Genomic DNA, 20,196 nt, shown 5'->3' with positions numbered 1-20,196 from the left:
TTTTAATTAATTCCAGTTATACAAACTTTTAGAGTAACAGTGTGGTTGAACAAAATTCATTTTTATGTGTTGTTAGGAATCTTACTGGCGCCTGCTCCAACAGGCCAAGAATCCAGTGATTCTTTAACAAGCCTTATGCATGAGAATTGATTCAAAGAAATAACAAAAAGCCCTTAAAGTGTCATCTATTTTTTTTAACAAGCCTTATGCATGAGAATTGATTCAAAGAAATAACGAAAAGCCCTTAAAGTGTCATCTACTTTTTTCCACAGAAACTATGAGAATTATTTTGTCAAAGCACAGAAGGTGAGACGACTCATTGCTCGTGATTTTGTGAATGTTTTTAACTCTGGAGTGGATGTCTTGCTAACTCCTACCACCTTGAGTGAGGCAGTGCCACACACAGAGTTCATCAGAGAAGACAACAGAACACGAAGTGCCCAGGATGATCTTTTTACACAGGCTGTAAATATGGCAGGTGAGGATCCCTCAAGAACATTCTGGTTTTCTTCAATTTTTAGGTAGGCACCCTGATCTTCGACTTAGGTTCTAGCTAGATTGTTCCCTAAACACAATAGCTTGTCCTTCTGGAATGCTTGGGAATGTGTGTTTGTGTGTGCATGCGTGTATCTATAGGCTTGCACTTACCACACACACATACATTAATTTTCAAACCTACAGAAAAGTTGAAGAAGTCGTATAATGAATACCCATATGTCCTTTACTTGGATTCATCTTTGTTAACATTTTGCCTCACTTGCTTTCTCCTTCCTCTCTCTCTCTCTCTTTCACACACACACACTCAGCTTTTATTTGAATAATTTGGAAGTTTCAACATCGTGTTACTTCACCCCTAAATACGTTAGCATGAATCGTCTAAGAATAAAGACATTCTCCTACATAACCACAATTCCATCATCACACCTAAGAAAACTAACACAAATACAATAATATTCCAAATACAGTTCATATTTAACTTTCCTCAGTTGTACCAAAAATGCCTGTTATAGAGTGTTTTCCCCGATATATGTTTATGATATCTCTCAAAGTCTAGAACAGTTCCCCAGTTCTGTATGTTCTACAACAGTCTGAACCACATCAGACTGTTATAATTTTTGTTTTAATCATCAAACATAATGTAGGAAACTCAAGGGCAGAGGGAAAAGTCTGTTGTATTTATCTATCTATACTTTTATTTACTGTGTTCATTTCTCCCCGATGTATCAGATCCTTTGCTTTACCATATCCTTTCTGTTTGGAGAACAGTTAGCCATTCTTTTAGGGTAGGTCTGCTGGCAACCAGTTCTCTTAGCTTTCTTCTGAGAATGTCCTGATTTTCCTTTCATTTTTAAAGGTTATTTTTGCTGGATATATGATTCTGATTTGACAGTTCTTTTCTTTAGCACTTAAAAAATGCCCTGCTACTTTCTTCTGGCCTGCATAGTTACTGATAAGAAATACCCAACCTTTTAAAAATTTTGTTTTAAGTGACATTGACTCTTTTGAGGAGTCTAGTACACTTGACCTGTAGGATATCCCATCTGTAATCTGAATTTGTCAGACTGCTTCCTCATGATTGGGTTGAGTTGAACATTTTTGGTACAAATACTACATATGCTTCATGTCAAGAAACAGTTAAATATCAGTTTGTCCCACTTTTGGAAGCTAAGTTAATCCCTTGGTTAAGGAAGTAACTACCAGATATTTTCCTTATGAAGGCACATTTTCCTTTTGTCAGTTGTAAGCAATTGGTGATGTAATACTTTGAGACAGTGTTTCCCAATAAACTTGAACCCACTTTTAGCATCTATTGATGATCCTTGCCTGAATTAAGTATTACTTAGAGAATTACAAAATGCTGACTTTTCTAATTCTACCATTCCTCTACATATGTTAGCTAGCAGTCTTCTCTAAAGAACAGCTTTCCTGGGACTTCCCTGGTGGCGCAGTGGTTAAGAATCCGCCTGCCAGTGCAGGGGACATGGGTTCGAGCCCTGGTCTGGGAAGATCCCACATACCACAGAGCAACTAAGTCCGTGCATCACAATAACTGAGCCTGCGCTCTACAGCCCGCAAGCCACAACTACTGAGCCCACGTGCCACAACTACTGAACCCACGTGCCACAACCACTAAGCCCATGTGCCACAACTACTGAAGTCCACACGGCTGGAGCCCGTGCTCTGCAACAAGAGAAGCCACCGCAATGCGAAGCCTGTGTACCACAACAGAGTAGTCCCTGCTCGCCGCAACTAGAGAAAGCCTGCAAACAGCAACGAAGACCCAACGCAGCCAAAAAATACATAAATTAATTTAAAAAAGAAAACATAATTTTTAAAAAAGCTTTCCTTTTTTAAAAGAATTCAATGTATTATAAGTAATTAACTGTCATTATTTTTGATGCTCAAATTTAACCAACAGTTGCGTATCCTTTAGACCAGCCCCCATTAATTTTTGAAAACTTTCTTATTTTATGGCATAACAAGATGTCCCAGGCTGTCCTACTTTCTCTTCCCCAAAACTAAAATTAAAACGACCCTGAATTACTATTTTTCATGTAACAAATTGGCAAAAATTCAAAAACTGAACAACTCTATAGGTGAGGCTGTAGGAAAACACTCATTTTGCTGATAGGAGTTGAACAGGTACAACTTTTTTGGAGGGAAAGTTGGCAAAATATCTAATTACATATGCATTTATCTTTTGATGAAACAGTTCCTCTTCAGCTGAGAAACGTTCAGGAATACCAGAAAAATACACAAGGTAATTCACTGGGGCTTGGCATGAAATAGCTAAATACCGAAAACAACCAAAATCTCCAACCACAGAAGAATGGTTGAATAAATTATGGTAAAAGCACATGATGGAATACTATGCAGCTATAAAAAAGGAATGAAGAAGGTCTCTGTGAACAGATATACAGTGATTTCTAAGATATTAAATGAACAAAGGAAGATACAGAAGCATACATGTAATTTTTGTGATTCTTTTTCATTAACCTTGTCTTGTATCTACTGGCACTGGAAAGTGGAAGAGGTCTCTGCATCTTAGGGTGGAGAATTAATCAACATTTAATGGGTCTCTTTCTTTTCCTCAGGGTTGCCAGCAGTGAGTGTCCCTATGGCCCTCTCAAGCCAAGGGTTGCCAATCGGACTACAGTTTATTGGACGTGCATTTTGTGACCAGCAGCTTCTTACAGTTGCCAAATGGTTTGAAAAACAAGTACAGTTTCCTGTTATTCAGCTTCAGGAGCTAATGGATGATTGTTCATCAGTCTTTGAAAATGAAAAGTTAGCTTCTGTTTCTCTAAAATAGTAGTGATAACTATATCATGCAAATTATGACTTGTAAAGATTTTATATTCTAGAAAAGTCAAGTGATCTTGCAATTTGGTTCACTGTCAACACAGTCATTCCTTGGAATCGCTTTTTAAAATTCTTGTGATATAGTTAATTACTTATGAATAATCTGTCAGCATTTATTAAGCATCCACTAAGTATAAACAAAGTACAGGATTTCTATTATAATACAAGATACATGTTCCTGAAAAATGATGCATTCTGTAAAAATGTTCATTAAGAAGAACATTGCTTACAGTACTAGTACTGTACTGTACTGTAAGCAATGTAAGTACTAGTAAACCTCTCAAAACTTGTACATCTTTGTAACCAAAGCACTAACAAAAACAGGAAGTGGTACCTCCAGAGATAACCTGGACAGCCCAGCTGACAGGCAACTCATCATGCGGTGGAGGCCACCTCAGCGGATGTTAAAAATGCACAAAAACAATAAAATGGGAATATCCACTTCTAAGTCTGAGCAGAGCAGGTAGAGGAGGAGCTCTGAGCACAGGAGGAAGTGCAACCTGCTGGGGCCCAGAGTCCTGCAAGACAAGGGTGTGCCTCTCTCTCTGGGGAGAGCCCCAGGTGCAGACACTTCTCTAAGAATAGAGCTGCAATGACTGAGAACTTTTTTCCTTTCCTGCTAACAGTTAAAATCTTACTTCTGCCATTCCAGAGCCCCATGCCAAGGAACCAGAGTAACTCCATGTTACACTGAGTTCATTCTAGTTCGATCCCAAACAAGCTCAGTGATGCCATAGAGACATTTGTTGTGACCTAACAGACCAGACTGGACTCGAAACTTGGTAGCTAGTAGAGCATGGTTTTAGTGAGAAAGTTTCAAGATACACAAGTAAGATCCCATATGAAAAACTTGTATATAATTTGGTGAGGATGCCAAAGAGAAGAAGCCCGTGGACCTCCTCCCTTACCCCAGATTCTCTATTCCTTATGGTTTTCTTACCCTCTCGACTTTCTTTACAAGTGCTCTCTCTTTGGGCTCCTTGAGCACAAAGAAACATTAACGGGAATATGTATTCAGAATCTGAAAAAAAAAATCTGATGAAAATCATAATTTACCCGCTATAAAGTTTCACTGTTGGATTTGTCTTTGCCAGAACACCGTTGTCATCTCATATTTATCATGTGTTCTAATTTGACACTTGTTTACTGTTGATAAGTATAAGTGGGGAGCTGAATTATTATTTAACAGATTCACTTTGTTTAGTAAGAAAAAAGTCCTTTCTAAATATGAAAGACCTGAAGGAAAAACATAGGCAGAACCTTCCCAGAACCACTAGGATGTTGAGTGGTGGTAGTTTAACCTGCGTGGTACTTTTCATTAATAATTTTCTCTCCCCCTGGGATCCTCCCACTCCCAAATACTCTATCTGATAAACTTTACATAAAAGTTTTCTGTGCCAGGCCCGTAGGCCCACTAGGATTCTTAAATATTTTGACGTGAGTCCCTGAAAAAGGAAGAAATTCATGACAGAGAATTGCTTTACTTTATAACACGAGAAAACTTAGTTGGGGGAGCTAGTATGATGCAAATGGCAAGCAGATGAATCTTTGCCCCAGTCTTTCTTTTATGTGTGTATAATTCAAAATAAAAATTTTTCAAAGAATATTTATGTAATTTCTCTTATTCCTGTATCTCTGCTTGAGTTGCACTAACGATTTGAACTGGAAATAACAAAGTGAAACATTTACTGTTCTCACGTAATAACACCCAACTAGCGTGAAATGATACCTAATCTGTTCTTTCTTTTCCATCTTTACCCTAAGTCTAGTAGATCTCATTTTGCCAAATCACTGTCTGGGAATTTAAGGGGAAAACGGTTTCTGTGTCTCAGCTAATTAAACCCTGAAATAGTTAGCAACAGGGCTGCCACAGCAGAGCACGTCAGAAAGGCGAAGGTGGCTGCAAGTGTAAGATGAGTTCCTTGATAAGACAGCGAAACAAAGCACTGCTAGAGTGAAAAAATGTGATGCGTTCACAAATCTTTGCACCCTGACACCACACAGCCAAATCCAAGCCAGATCCGTGTTGACCAACACTTAGCGTTACCAAGAAAATCGCTTGAAACCAGGGAGGCAGAATGTTCTATTTGAATGGCTATTTGACACCAGGTTGTTGGGAACACAGGACTGTGGGCCATCTAGAAAAGACAGCATGGTACAGAAGAGGAGCTTCTAAAAATGACAAAGGATGGTGATTCCTATGAGGAAATCACCTGCACCTTCTACAGTGGACAAGAAATATCTTTAGGATTTTAGAACAGGATCTAAAGAACAGTGAAAAGAGATCTGGTTACAGGGCACCAAAAAGTAGACCTCGGGGATTCTGTAAACTGTGTCATACCCTGTTCCAGTTTAAGGGAACAAACTAATGGGATTTTCACAATAGTTTCTGTTACGAACTTTCATTTATTAACTACTTTTACTCTCCCTCCCTTTCCTCAAATATGTGATTATGCTGAGGCTAAATATGTGTTGCCTGTGCGAGCCTAGGGTAAAAATTACTCACTGCGTTTAGAAGCACCAGAGGACAGTTTAAAGTGGAAGGCTTTCCTCAGTTAGTTCACAACTTAAGCAGTGTGTACACTAGGACAAAACGCTGAAAATTTAATGAAAGCAAATAACACGAGAAAACCCCAGCCAACATTAAATAAAAGGAATTATGGGATTTCAGAGGGGCTTTCATTTCTTTTTCTTTGTACCTCAATGGAATATAAATCCAAAAGGATTTTAGGCACTTTATTAGAAATATATTATTACAATGGTATAAAAGTAAATAGTTGAGGAAATCACTGAATTGATAAAAATAGGGGAAAAGGTTAAAACCAAGAATAAGATTAAAAGTTAACGATGCTTGTCAAGGTATTTACTATACAGATACTAAGGCTGTGTAGTGTGATATGGTGGGAAATTTCCCAGTTGCTTCCCTAGTGGGTAAGGCCACCAGATTTAAAAATCAGATATACCTGGGTTTGAATCCTATTACTGCCATTTACAAGCTGTGTAACCTGTCTGAGCTTCAGTATCCTAACCTGTAAAACGGAGGTAATATTTACTCCGAGGGAGGGTTGGGAGGATTAAATTTAAATGATGCACTTAAAGCACCCAGCATAACAACACAGAATAAGTATTCAAAAGTTTGGAGCTATAAATATATGCATACAATCATGAAATTATCATTTTCCCATGGATGCTATAGATACACATTAAACTAATATGACCAAATTGCAATTTACTGAAAACTTATGCTAGAGACCAGCTATATAGCTCTCTGATGATCTGGCTTCCTCTGAAGATAAAGTTTAAAATACCTGGAAGAACTGATGGACTGCACATTTTTAAAGCAATTTCCGTGAGCCTATAATAAAGAATTGGCTAACACAGGGTTCAAAGACCCGGAGGTCTTTTTTTGTTTTTTTAACATCTTTATTGGAGTATAATTGCTTTACAATGGTGTGTTAGTTTCTGCTGTATCACAAAGTGAATCAGCTATATGTATACATATATCCCCAGATCTCCTCCCTCTTGGGTTTCCCTCCCACCCTTCCTATCCCACCCCTCTAGGTGGTCACAAAGCACCGAGCTGATCTCCCTGTGCTATGTGGCTGCTTCCCACTAGCTAGCTATTTTACATTTGGTAGTGTATATATGTCCATGCCACTCTCTTACTTTGTCCCAGCTTACCCTTCCCCCTCCCCATACCCTCAACTGTGTTTAACTTTTCGAGGAACAGCCAAACTTCTCCAAAGTGGCTGCACCGTTTTACATTCCCACCAGCAATATATGAGGGTTCCAATTTGTCCATATTCTTGCTAACCCATGTTATTGTCTGTCTTTGTTATTTTAGCAATCCCAGTGAGAGTGAAGTGATACCTCACTGTGGTTTTGATTTGCATTTTTCTAATAAGTAATGATATTGAGTATCTTTTCATGTGCTGACTGGACAATTATATATATATTTTTTTTGGTGGGGGGAAGAAATGTGTATTTAAATCCTCTGCTTATTTTAAAATTGGGTTGTCTTTTTATCGTTGAGTTTAAGAGGTTTTTTAAAAGATATATTTGGGACACAAGTCCCGTATCAGATATATGATTTGCAAATATTTTCTCCCATTCTGTGAATTGTCTTTTCATGTTCTTGATAGTTTTCTTAAAAGCAGTAAAGTTTTTTATTTTATCAAAGGCTAATGTACCTATTTTTGATTTTGTGGCTTTTGCCTTTGGTGTCACATATCAAATGTACCTGTAATGAGGCGGAGTCAAGATAGCAGGTGGGAAGATGCAGAGTTAGCATCTCCCCACAACTAGGGGGCCTAACGGCTGCTGGTGGGGGATTCTGATGCCCAAGGAGATGGAAGGAACCCCAAAGTGAACCGGTAGGACATAGCGGGACTGAGGGGGGAGGAGAAGTGGAGGCCAGACAGGATTGGCGCCTCTGAGACTGGGGAGATCAGGAGAGGTAGAAGGGAGGGACTCTCCGGGAAGAGTGGGAGAGGAGCAGGGGGTGATCGCCAGGACCACTCGGGCCGGGGAGCCTGCTGGGCTCCCAGGTGAGGTCCTCCGCCCTCTGAGACCAGGGGTGTGGGGCATGGCTGGGCCCTTCTGTTCCTTGAGCCTAAGCCCCACCCCTCACAGCCCCCAGGGCCTTTTCCAGCCATGTGGGTCCTGAGCATAGGCCCTGCCCACTGCCCAAACCCCACCCTTGCTTAGGCCCCGCCCTCCACAGCCAAGGCCTCCCCCCCTTTTTTTTCTTTTCCCTCCTCCTCCTCTTTACTGTTGTGGTACTGATGTACCTTCATTCATCTATATTTTAATTTATTCTTCCTAACATACCTGTTAGTTTCCTAGTCTAATTTTTTACTTTGTTATTGTTTTGTTTTTTCCCACCCCAGGTGGATTGCGGGATCTTGGTTCATGAACCCAGGGTCGGGCCAAAGCTCCTGTGGTGGGAGCTCCGAGTCCAAACCACTGGACCAACAGAGAACCTCAGACCCCAGGGAATATTCAAAGGAGTGAGGTCTCACGGAGTTCCTTATCTCAGCACCAAGACAAAGCTCTACCCAAGAGCCTGCAAACTCCACTGTTGGAAGCCTCAGGCCAAACAACCAGTAAGAAAGGGACACCAACCATTTAAAAAAAAAATGAGATGGCAAAAAAATGTCACAGATGAAGGAGCAAGGTAAAAACCTACAAGACCACATAAATGAAGAGAAAATAGGCAATCTACCTGAAAAAGAATTCAGAATAATGACGGTAATGATGATCCAGAATCTCGGAAATAGAATGGAGGTATGGATTGAGAAAACAAAAGCAATGCTTAACAAAGATCTAGAAGAACTAAAGAACAAACAAACAGAGATGAACAGCACAATAACTGAAATGAAAAATACACTAGAAGGAATCAATAGCAGAATAACTGAGGCAGAAGAACGAATAAGTGAGCTGGAAGACGAAATGGTGGAAATAACTACCGAGGAGCAGAATAAAGAAGAGAGAACAAAAAGAACTGAAGACGGGCTTCCCTGGTGGTGCAGTGGTTGAGAGTCTGCCTGCTGATGCAGAGGACATGGGTTCATGCCCTGGTCCAGGAAGATCCAACATGCCACGGAGCGGCTGGGCCCGTGAGCCATGGCCACTGAGCCTGCATGTCCAGAGCCTGTGCTCTGCAGTGGGAGAGGCCACAAAAGTGAGAGGCCCGTGTACCACAAAAAAAAAAAAAAAGAATTGAAGACAATCTCAGAGACCTCTGGGACAACACTAAATGCACCAACATTAGAATTACAGGGGTCCCTGAAGAAAAAGAGAAAAGGAAAGGGTCTGAAAAATATTTGAAGAGATTATACAGTCGAAAACTTCCCTAACATGGGAAAGGAAATAGTCACCCAAGTCCAGGAAGCACAGAGTCCCATACAAGATAAATCCTAGGAAAAAACACACCAAGACACATATTAATCAAAGTAACAAAAATTAAATTCAAAGAAAAAATATTAAAAGCAGCAAGGGAAAAACAAAAAATAACATACATAAGGAATCCCCATAAAGTGATCAGCTGATTTTTCAGCAGACATGTTGCAGGCCAGAAGGGAGTGGCAGAATATACTTAAAGTGATGAAAGAGAAAAACCTACAACCAAGATTACCCTACCCAGCAAGGATCTCATTCAGATTCGATGGAGAAGTCAAAACTTTTCAGACAAGCAAAAGATAAGAGAATTCAGCACCAACAAACCAACTTTAAAACAAATGCTAAAGAAACTTCTCTAAGCAGGAAACACAAGAAAAGAAAAAGACCCACAAAAACAAGCCCAAAACAATTAAGAAAATGGTAATAGGAACATACATATCGATAATAACCTTGAATGTAAATGGATTAAATGCCCCAGCCAAAAGACACAGACTGGCTGAATAGATACAAAAACAAGATCCATATATATGCTGTCTACAAGAGACCCACTTCAGACCTAGGGACACATACAGACTGAAAGTGAAGGGATGGAGAAAGATATTCCATGCAAATGGAAATCAAAAGAAAGCTGGAATAACAATACTTGTATCAAATAAAATAGACTTTAAAGACTGTTACAAGAGATAGGAGGGACACGACATAACAATCAAAGGATCAATCCAAGAAGAAGATATAACACTTATAAATGTATATGCACCCAACATAGGAATACCTCAATACATAAGGCAAATGCTAACAACCATGAAAGGAGAAACTGACAGTAACACAATAATAGTAGGGGACTTTAACACCCCACTTACACCAATGGACAGATCATCCAAACAGAAAACAAATAAGGAAACACAAGTTTAAATTATACTTTAAACAAGATGGACTTAATTGATATTTATAGGACATTCCATCCAAAAGTGGCAGAATACACTTTCTTCTCAAGTGCACACGGAACATTCTCCAGGATAGATCACATCTTGGATCACAAATCAACCTCGGAAAATTTAAGAAAATTAAAATCATATCAAGCATCTTTTCTGACCACAATGCTATGAGACTGGAAATCAATTACAGGAAAAAACTAAAAAACACAAATACATGGAGACTAAACAGCGCGCTACTAAATAACCAAGAGATGACTGAAGAAATCAAAGAAGAAATTTAAAAATACATAGAAACAAATGACAATGAAAACACGATGACCCAAAACCTATGGGACACAGGAAAAGCAGTTCTAAGAGGGAAGTTTATAGCAATACAATCTCACCTCAAGAAACAAGAAAAATCTCAAGTAAACAATCTAACCCTACACTTAAAACAACTAGAGAAAGATGAACAAAGAAAACCCAAAGTTAGAAGGAAAGAAATCATAAAGATCAGAGCAGAAATAAATGAAATAGAAACGAAGCAAACAGTAGCAAAGATCAATAAAACTAAAAGCTGGTTCTTTGAGAAGATAAACAAAATTGATAAACCATTAGCCAGACTCATCAAGAAAAAAAAGGAGAGGACACAAATCAATAAAATTAGAAATGAAAAAGGAGAAATCACAACTGACAATGCAGAAATACAAAGGATTATGAGAGACTACTACAAACAACTATATGCCAAAAAAATGGACAACCACAAAGAAATGGACAAATTCTTGTAAAGGTACAGTTTTCCAAGACTGAATCAGGAAGAATTAGAAAATATAAACAGACATATCACAAGTAATGAAATTGAAACCGTGATTAAAAATATTCCAACAAATAGGGCTTCCCTGGTGACACAGTGGTTAAGAATCCGCCTACCAATGCAGGGGACACAGGTTCAAGCCCTGGTCCAGGAAGATCCCACATGCTGTGGGGCAACTAAGCCCGTGCACCACAACTACTAAGCATGAACTCTGGAGCCCGCGAGTCACAACTACTGAAACCGGCATGCCTAGAGCCTGGGCTCTGCAACAAGAGAAGCCACTGCAGTGAGAAGCCTATGCACTGCAACGAAGCACAGCCCCCACTCTCTGCAACTAGAGAAAGCCTGCATGCATCAACAAAGACCCAATGCAGCCAAAAATAAATAAATAAATATATATATATTCCAACAAACAAAAGTCCAGGACCAGATGGCTTCACAGGCAAATTCTATCAAACATTTAGAGAAGAGCTAACACCCATCCTTCTCAAACTCTTCCAAAAAACCGCAGATGGAGAAACACTCCCAAATTCATTCTACAAAGCCACCATCACCCTGATACCAAAACCAGAAAAAGATATCACAAAAAAAGAGAATTATAGACCAACATCACTGATGAACATAAATGCAAAAATCCTGAACAAAATGCTAGCAAACAGAATCCAACAGCACTTTAAAAGGCTCATACACCATGATCAAGTGGGGTTTACCCCAGGGATGCAAGAATTCTTCAATATACGCAAATCAATCAATGTGATGCACCACATTAACAAATTAAGGAATAAAAGCCATATGATCATCTCAATAGATGAAGAAAAAACTTTTGACAAAATTCAACACCCATTTATGATAAAAACTCTCCAGAAAATGGGCACAGAGGGAACTTACCTCAACATAATAAACGCCATATATGACAAACCCACAGCAAGCATCATACTCAATGGTGAAAAACTGAAAGCATTTCCAGTAAGATCAGGAACAAGACAAGGATGTCCACTCTCGCCACTCTTATTCAACATAGTTTTGGAAGTCCTAGTCACAGCAATCAGAGAAGAAAAAGAAATAAAAGGAATACAAATTGGAAAAGAAGAAGTAAAACTGTCACTGTTTGCAGATGACATGATACTACACACAGAAAATCCTAAAGACTCTACCAGAAAACTACTAGAGGTAATCAATGAATTTGGTAAGGTTGCAGGATACAAAATTAATGCACAGAAATCTCTGGCGTCCCTATACACTAATGATGAAACATCTGAAAAAGAAATTAAGGAAACACTCCCATTTACCATTGCAACAAAAAGAATAAAATACCTAGGAATAAATCTACCTAAGGAGACAAAAGACCTGTATGCAGAAAACTATAAGACACTGATGAAAGAAATTAAAGATGATACCAACAGATGGAGAAATACACCATGTTCTTGGATTGGAAGAATCAACATTGTGAAAATGACTATACTACCCAAAGCAATCTACAGAGTCAGTGCAATCCCTATCAAACTACCAATGGCATTCTTCACAGAATTAGAACAAAAAATTTTACAATTCATATGGAAACACAAAAGACCCCAAATAGCCAAAGCAATCTCGAGAAAGAAAAACGGAGTTGGAGGAATCAGGCTCCCTGACTTCAAACTATACTACGAATCTACAGTAATCAAGACAGTATGGTACTGGCACAAAAACAGAAATATAGATCAATGGTACAGGATAGAATGCCCAGAGATAAACCCACACACGTATGGGCACCTAATTTACAACAAAGGGGGCAAGAACATACAATGGAGAAAAGACAGCCTCTTCAATAAGTACTGCTGGTTAAACTGGACAGCTATATGTAAAAGAATGAAATTAGAATACTCCCTAACACCATACACAAAAATAAACTCCAAATGGATTAAAGACTTAAATGTAAGACCAGACACTATAAAACTCTTAGAGGAAAACATAGGAAAAACACGCTTTGACATAAACCACAGCAAGATGTTTTTTGACCCACCTCCCAGAGTAACAGAAATAAAAATAAACAGGTGGAACCTAATGAAACTTAAAAGCTTTTGCACAGCAAAGGAAACCATAAACAAGACAAAAAGACAACCCTCAGAATGGGAGAAAATATTTGCAAATGAAACAACAGACAAAGGATTAATCTCCAAAATATACAAACAGCTCATGGAGCTCAATATCAAAAAAAACAATCCAGTTAAAAAATGGGCAGAAGACCTAAACAGACATTTCACCAAGGAAGACACACAGATGGCCAAGAGGCACATGAAAAGATGCTCAACATCACTAATTACTAGAGAAATGCAAATCAAAGCTACAGTGAGGTATCACCTCACACCAGTCAGAATGGCCATTATCAAAAAATCTAGAAAGAATAAATGCTGGAGAGGGTGTGGAGAAAAGGGAACCCTCCTGCACTGTTGGTGGGAATGGAAATTGATACAACCACTATGGAAAACAGTATGGAGGTTCCTTAAAAAACTAAAAATAAAACTACCATATGACCTAGCAATCCCACTACTGGGCACATACCCTGAGAAAACCATAATTCAAAAAGAGACATGTACCCCAATGTTCACTGCAGCACTATTTACAATAGCCAGGACATGGAAGCAACTTAAATGTCCATCGACAGATGAATGGATAAAGAAGATGTGGCACATATATACAATGGAATATTACTCAGCCATAAAAAGAAACGAAATTGAATTATTTGTAGTGAGGTGGATGGACCTAGAGTCTGTCACACAGAGTGAAGTTAAGTCAGAAAGAGAAAAACAAATACCATATGCTAACACAGATATGGAATCTAAAAAAAAAAAAAAGTTTATGAAGAACCTAGGGGCAGGACAGGAATAAAGACGCAGACGTAGAGAATGGACTTGAGGACACGGGGAGGGGGAAGGGTAAGCTGGGACGAAGTGAGAGAGTGGCATGGACATATATACACTACCAAACGTAAAATAGATAGTTAGTGGGAAGCAGCCGCATAGCGCAGGGAGATCAGCTTGGTGCTTTGTGACCACCTAGAGGGGTGGGATATGGAGGGTGGGAGGGAAACCCAAGAGGGAGGAGATCTGGGGATATATGTATATGTATAGCTGATTCACTTTGTTATATAGCAGAAACTAACACACCATTGTAAAGCAATTATACTCCAATAAAGATGTTAAAATAATAAAATAAAATAAACAAGTCATATTCATTGGAAGTAAAGAGATAAAATGATCACTTTTAGATTATACTAATTGCATACTTAGAAAATTCAAGAGAATCAAATAAGAAATTCTAAATAATGTAAGAATTGAATAAAGTGGCTGAACACAAAATTAATGTTCAGAAATAAATAATCTTTCTATATACAAATAAAAATCTGTTAGAACCGCTTTGTCCAACACAGCAGCCACTAGCCACACGTAACTATTTCAATTTTAATAACAAAGAAAATTTTAAATTCGGTTCATTAGTAACATTAGTCATACCCCAAGTCCTCAATAGTCACTTGAAATTTGGAGGGAAAGAGCTAATTTGGAATTATTTTCCATAGGCCCTATGAAAAAATAAACAAGCAATAAAGGCCAGGAAAATTCTGAAGAATAGTAATAACGGAAACAGTCCTATAAGATATCAAAACACATTACAAGGCTATAATAAAGTGTTTGAATAGACTGCTCTATAATAAATAAAACAGAATAGGAATTCTAGAAACTTACTCCAACACCTATAAAAATTTTGCATGTGATAAAGGAGGCATTTCAAATCAGTGGTAAAGAGGAATTATTCAATAAATCATGTTAGGACTAGACTTCTAGAAAAAAAACTGTATCCCTACTTCACTTCTTACTCCAAAATAAATTGCAAATGTAGCAAAGATGTAAACATAAAAGAAAGCCCTATTACAGGTTTGCTTATAGTAGCAAAGGATTGGAAACAACCTGAAGGCCCTTTAATGATTAAATAATCATGGTATATACATTCAATTTAATACTATTTAGTTAATGGGAAAGAATATTTGTATTATGTTCAGATAATATAAGTGGGCCACATAAGTGGCCCATTATCATTCCTTGTTAACAAAGAGGCAACCAATGCCTTCTAAATATATCAGATTTGTTTAATTCTTTTTGTCTTCACCTGCACTAAGGTTGCCAAGTGTCCAGCACTGGATTGTGGTTTAGCTTTCTGTCCAGCAAAAGGAAAAATTTAAAACTAGATACAAGATGCCTTTATCATTAAAAACTTACTGGAAAAATTTTTTAGAAATAACATTATCCTGGTGGGTAGACAAAGCAGTGTTTTTAATAAGGGGAAAAGAGGAATACCTGAATAAATGACACCATTTGTGGAGTCTCTGTCGTAACAGATATTTTTGTTTTAATTTTTTAAACAAAATTTGAGATCTAATCTATTGGCTTCCTGTCATGTAAAGGGAGGTTTTTAAATTTACAGTCTTCCACCTCACACACACACACAAAACACACGTTTCTCCTCTCAATTACAGCATAATTCTTGGTTAGATAAAAATTTAGCATTTACATTATTACAAGTAAGCTGCAGTGGATGCTGTGATGAGCCACCCAGCTCCCTCCTTAGTACAGAATATATCCCCCAGCTGCTGGAGGCACTGCTGGCAGACGCCTCTCCACCGGCAGCCTTGGAATTAGCTTCTGAGAGTCGGCTCACGGATGTCAAGACCCCTTCCCAGACATGGTGAGTGGCTGTCATTCAACGACTGCTCAGCATGGAGGTAAAAGGCCCTCACTGCAACTTGGGACAATCCTCAAGGGCCAGCCCAGCTTTAGAGCTCCCTATGGGTTCAGCTAAGGCCTTTATCAAGGCCAAATTTTTCATCTGCCCAGTCCTGCTTCCTTGCTTTTCTTCCTTCCCACAGGTATTGATCTCAAGAGCTCTCCCTAATAAACCTCCTGCCTGCCAATCTCTGTCTCCGAGGCTCCTTTCAAGGAACGCAACCTGTGACAGTGGGTACCAGAAATGGTCTGAGAAAGCAGTTGCTAGGATGGGATTCTGGAGCTGGATCTGCCGTCTGGTTGGCAGAGCCCCAGTGTTGGTGGAAGGGGAAGCAGACAGCATGAGGCAACAGTGCAATTGTTAAAACATTCACTGGTGGTAGCAAAAGCACTAGCTGATGCATTGTACCAGGCATTTGAACAACAGGGGGGAAATGATAATATTGGTAAAAGGACAGTGAAAGTGGCTATCGCTAAACTCAATTCATGCTTTGGAAAAAGATAACAGACTAAGAGTGATTAATTGACTTCATAAAGTGTGCAAATGTGAAAGCCAGAAGGCCTCCTTGGTAGCGTGTAAAAAATCTTTTTTCTCCTGCAGCAAAGATGTAGAGAAAGCTGAGGACCAGGCTCAGGACTTAATCATAAGGGTAGCAGAGCTCCAAAAAAGTTAATCTGTCAGACAAGGCAGGCTTGCTCTGCCAAGGTCAGAGCCCTGGTTAAACACACAACAGGAGCCTGAGGAGAGGATGGAGACCTCTGGATTGAGGCACCTGCAGAACTGCTCCATCCCCCGCCTATTACGGGCTAGCCCTCCCCTCTTCTAGAAGATAATTTGAAGGCCACACCCCTATGAAACAGCGTGACCCCCTCAGATCTGCCCCAACCTCCCAGCCTGGCCACCAGGCCAATCACTAGATTTAAGTCACAACACAACTCAGCTGAGGAGTGCAGGACTCAGCAAACAGGTCCTGGTAGGGCCGGGAGAGAATCCATGGGACAAGATTCAAAGGGTGTTGGATCAAAGCAGGCAAACTTTACTTTGGATTCAACACCCTGGCAGGAACCCCAGGAGACGGTGCGAGCATGCTGTCAGGATGACCCCAGGAAGTAAGGAAAAAGCAATGATCCGCATTAAGTGAGGTTTAAACGCCAGCATTGCCCTGTCAGATGGTGGAAGAAGGGGTAAAAGGCTCAGAGAAGTGGGCGTGTCAGAGTGGATGTACTCTATAAGGCATAGATGACTGTGCTGGGGGGCAGCACCAGAGGATACACGATTTACCAAAGCAGTAAGCGACGTGCTGGCGAGAGGGGTGCCAATGGCTCTAAGACTTCAGCGGTAGCTCTCCTCCACAGACCAGGGATGAAGTGCTGTCTTTACAGAACTCAGCTCACTGACAGCAGTGAGAGGGATAGGACAACTCCCACCTTTGCCCCAACCCCGTCCTCATAGAGGCCAGAGGTGGTACTTAGCCGTCAGAAGCCAGGTGGATGCAATTACTGTAATGAGCGGTAGGGTTGAAGTGGCAGCCAAGTGGCCTGACCTACATAGAGTTATGGAGATGGTAAATAAGCGTAGTGTTCCCAGAAGCAAACGCATGAGTAGCCAAAGAAAGTACTACTTAACCTGTACAAACAAAAGAAATCAAGGAGGATGGAGGATGGAGGCAGTCATCCCAATGAAAAGTCAGGATGCCTTTTGCCCATTTTACAGAACGGAGCCAGCTTTGGGCCCGGAACCCATCAATTAAAAGAGGCCAGGGCTTCCCTGGTGGCGCAGTGGTTGAGAGTCCGCCTGCTGATGCAGGGGACACGGGTTCCTGCCCCGGTCCGGGAAGATCCCACATGCCGCGGGGCAGCTGAGCCCGTGAGCCGTGGCTGCTGAGCCTGCGTGTCTGGAGCCTGTGCTCCGCAACGGGAGAGGCCACAGCAGTGAGAGGCCCGCGTACTGCAAAAAAAAAAAAAAAAAGAGGCCAGGTGCCCAGGAAGGCATAACAAGTGTTCACAGTAATGATTTCCTAGTCCTTCTCCAATGAAATCCATGGCCATTTACTTGGGTAACTCTACACTGGGGGAAGTGGAAGACCGAAACACTATAAGGACAGTTGGACACAGGGTCCAGGTTGACATTAATGCCCAGAGCCCTGAAACAGTAGTATGGAACCCTGTTAGAGTGGGGGCCAGTGTCATGGATGTGTGTGTGACCTGTGAGGTTCTAAGTGTGGTTTAGTTCTTGGTTTAATGCTCTGATATTGCCCTTTTGAAATTCTTAATAGCTTTCGAACAAGGGACCCTGCATGTTCAGCTTGTGCTGGGCCCTGCAGAGTATGTAGTTGGCCCTAGTGGGAATATATGAGTGGCCTGGAAATGAATGGAGCTCTAGCCGAGGTGTGGCTTACTGTGCATCTGTTGGGTCTGCAGACCCATCTGTAATACTTTCCTGGTCTCTGACTGTATACTTGGGATAGACATTCCCAGTAACTGACAGCAAGCACCATTCTGCCTCCTTGGCCTGTGGGATAAGAGCTATCACAGTGAAGACGGCCAAGTGGAGAGCGCTGAAACTGCCAATCTCTTACACTTACACACACACACACGCACGCACACACACACACACACACACACGGCCAAGATAGTAAATAAAAAACAATATTGCATCACAGAGGATCTGGCAGAAATTAGTGCCACTCTTAAAAACTTAAAGAATGCAGGGGTGGTGTGTGCACCCCATAATACCTCCATTTAAATTGACCAATCTGTCCTCTGCAAAAAACAATAAAACAAAACCAGAATTTGAAGGGTAACAGTGGACTATTTAAATGTAAACAAGAACTAGCCCTGATTACAGAGGCTGTATCAGATGTGGTATATTTCCTAGACCCCATTTAAATTCCACCAACCGTCCAAACCACCCCTCTTTTTCTTTTAAGGTCTAGATTCTCATATGGAATCATATTTATGTGTCAGTCTGAAACAGTTCCACAGTCTTTCCCTGTCTCTCAAGTCATCAACAGTCTTAAGAGGCTTCCCTGGTGGCGCGGTGGTTAAGAATCTGCCTGCCAATGCAGGGGACACGGGTTCGAGCCCTGGACCAGAAAAGAAGCTTCACTTATAATGTTTTTGAAATCTTCAACTGCTCCCTATAATATTTCTGTTTTCTCCAAGTCCCTTCTTTCTTCTTGTTTCTTCTCTTTCATACTGGAGGTTTTCTTAAAATACCTGGCCTCCCTCGGCTGTCTGTTTCATGAGAATGGGGCACCGAAAACCTATGTTTAGAAGCTATGGGGAAGGAGAGGAGGGAGAGATTATTGACTGATAGATTCTACTGTAGGGCTTAGGGTGATCTGGACAGGCTTGGTCAGTTTCTCATAATAATCCTCCAGTCACATGCCTGGATAATGCATTTGTGGATGTCTATGTTCTCAGAGCTGAGTCGAGCAAGAGGCTAGAATCCCACTGGCTTTATTAGATTCTTACATAATACCCACATTCAGTATGAAACCTTTACTTCACCTTCTCAGAATCAGCCTCTCTAAAGAATGAATTGCTGGCAGCCAGAGGATAGGGTTTTCTGCCTGGTGCCTCTTGCTCCTAGCCTTTGGGGAATTCTCTGGCGAGAACAAATCTGCTTCTGGACTCTCCCCTTAGAGATACTTTTGGTTTTTTTCTGATTCCCTAAATCAATGGTTATGAACCAGGGACAGCTTTGCACTCAGGAGACATCTGACAATACTGGAGATATTTTTGGTTGTCACAGTTGGGGAGGAGATGCTACCAGCATCTAGTGGGTTGAAGCTAGGGATGCCGCCAAACATCCTACAAGGCCCAGAACAACTCTTTACAATAAACAATTAGCTGGCCCCAAATGTCAACAGTACCCTGTTGAGAAACTCTTACCTAAATCATTCAGCGCAAATATTTCTTCCAGCTTCTAGTTTTTGGATGCCACCTCATTTTTTCTTCCACTCTGAGGTTTTGTACCTTTATGCCTTTTAAAAATCCTTTCCTGACATTTAAGAGTTAGTCCTAGTAAACATAATTGTTTAACTAGCACATTTGACCTAAACTCATATGGTGGAATTTGAATTTGGATTTGTTGAAAATATTTCAATTCCTGTCTCAAATGCTGGCTTAGATGAATGGTTAGTGTTAGGAAGAATGTGTGAACCAAAGAGTGAAACAGGATGCATGTGGAATCTGTAAGAAATGGATTTTGGGTCTTATGGAACATTCCATACAGTTGTTCTGAAGGTAAGCTGTCATTTTTTTTTTTTTAATAAATTTATTTATTTATTTTTGGCTGTGTTGGGTCTTCGTTGCTACATGCGGGCTTTCTCTATTTGCGGCAAGCGGGGGCTACTCTTCATTGTGGTGTGCGGGCTTCTCATTGCGGTAGCTTCTCTTTGTTGTGGAGCACAGGCTCTAGGTGCACGGGCTTCAGTAGTTG

At 40.3% G+C, this 20,196-nt stretch overlaps 2 protein-coding genes across 4 annotated transcripts in view; one reads left to right on the top strand and one right to left on the bottom strand.

Annotated features, from left to right (window-relative positions):
- Window positions 1-4,969, top strand: part of QRSL1 (glutaminyl-tRNA amidotransferase subunit QRSL1) — a 32,616-nt gene extending 27,647 nt beyond the window's left edge. The window contains exons 10-11 of one of the 2 annotated variants that reach the window (XM_060030156.1): window positions 273-478; window positions 3,096-4,969. In XM_060030156.1, coding sequence (XP_059886139.1) covers window positions 273-478; window positions 3,096-3,313 — 424 coding nt within the window. In that variant the 3' untranslated portion in view covers window positions 3,314-4,969. Of the gene's footprint in view, window positions 1-272; window positions 479-1,897; window positions 2,119-3,095 lie in introns of those variants that run through there. The other variant, XM_060030157.1, reaches the window with a different exon arrangement.
- Window positions 1-20,196, bottom strand: part of RTN4IP1 (reticulon 4 interacting protein 1) — a 118,666-nt gene that overhangs the window by 71,542 nt on the left and 26,928 nt on the right. The gene's annotated exons all lie outside the window — the stretch shown is intronic.

The sequence above is a fragment of the Delphinus delphis genome, chromosome 14 (assembly GCF_949987515.2).
Source record: "Delphinus delphis chromosome 14, mDelDel1.2, whole genome shotgun sequence".
NCBI classification, from domain to species: domain Eukaryota; kingdom Metazoa; phylum Chordata; class Mammalia; order Artiodactyla; family Delphinidae; genus Delphinus; species Delphinus delphis.
The sequence above is the reverse complement of the archived record's forward strand: the minus strand, read 5'-3'. Positions and strand labels throughout refer to the sequence as shown.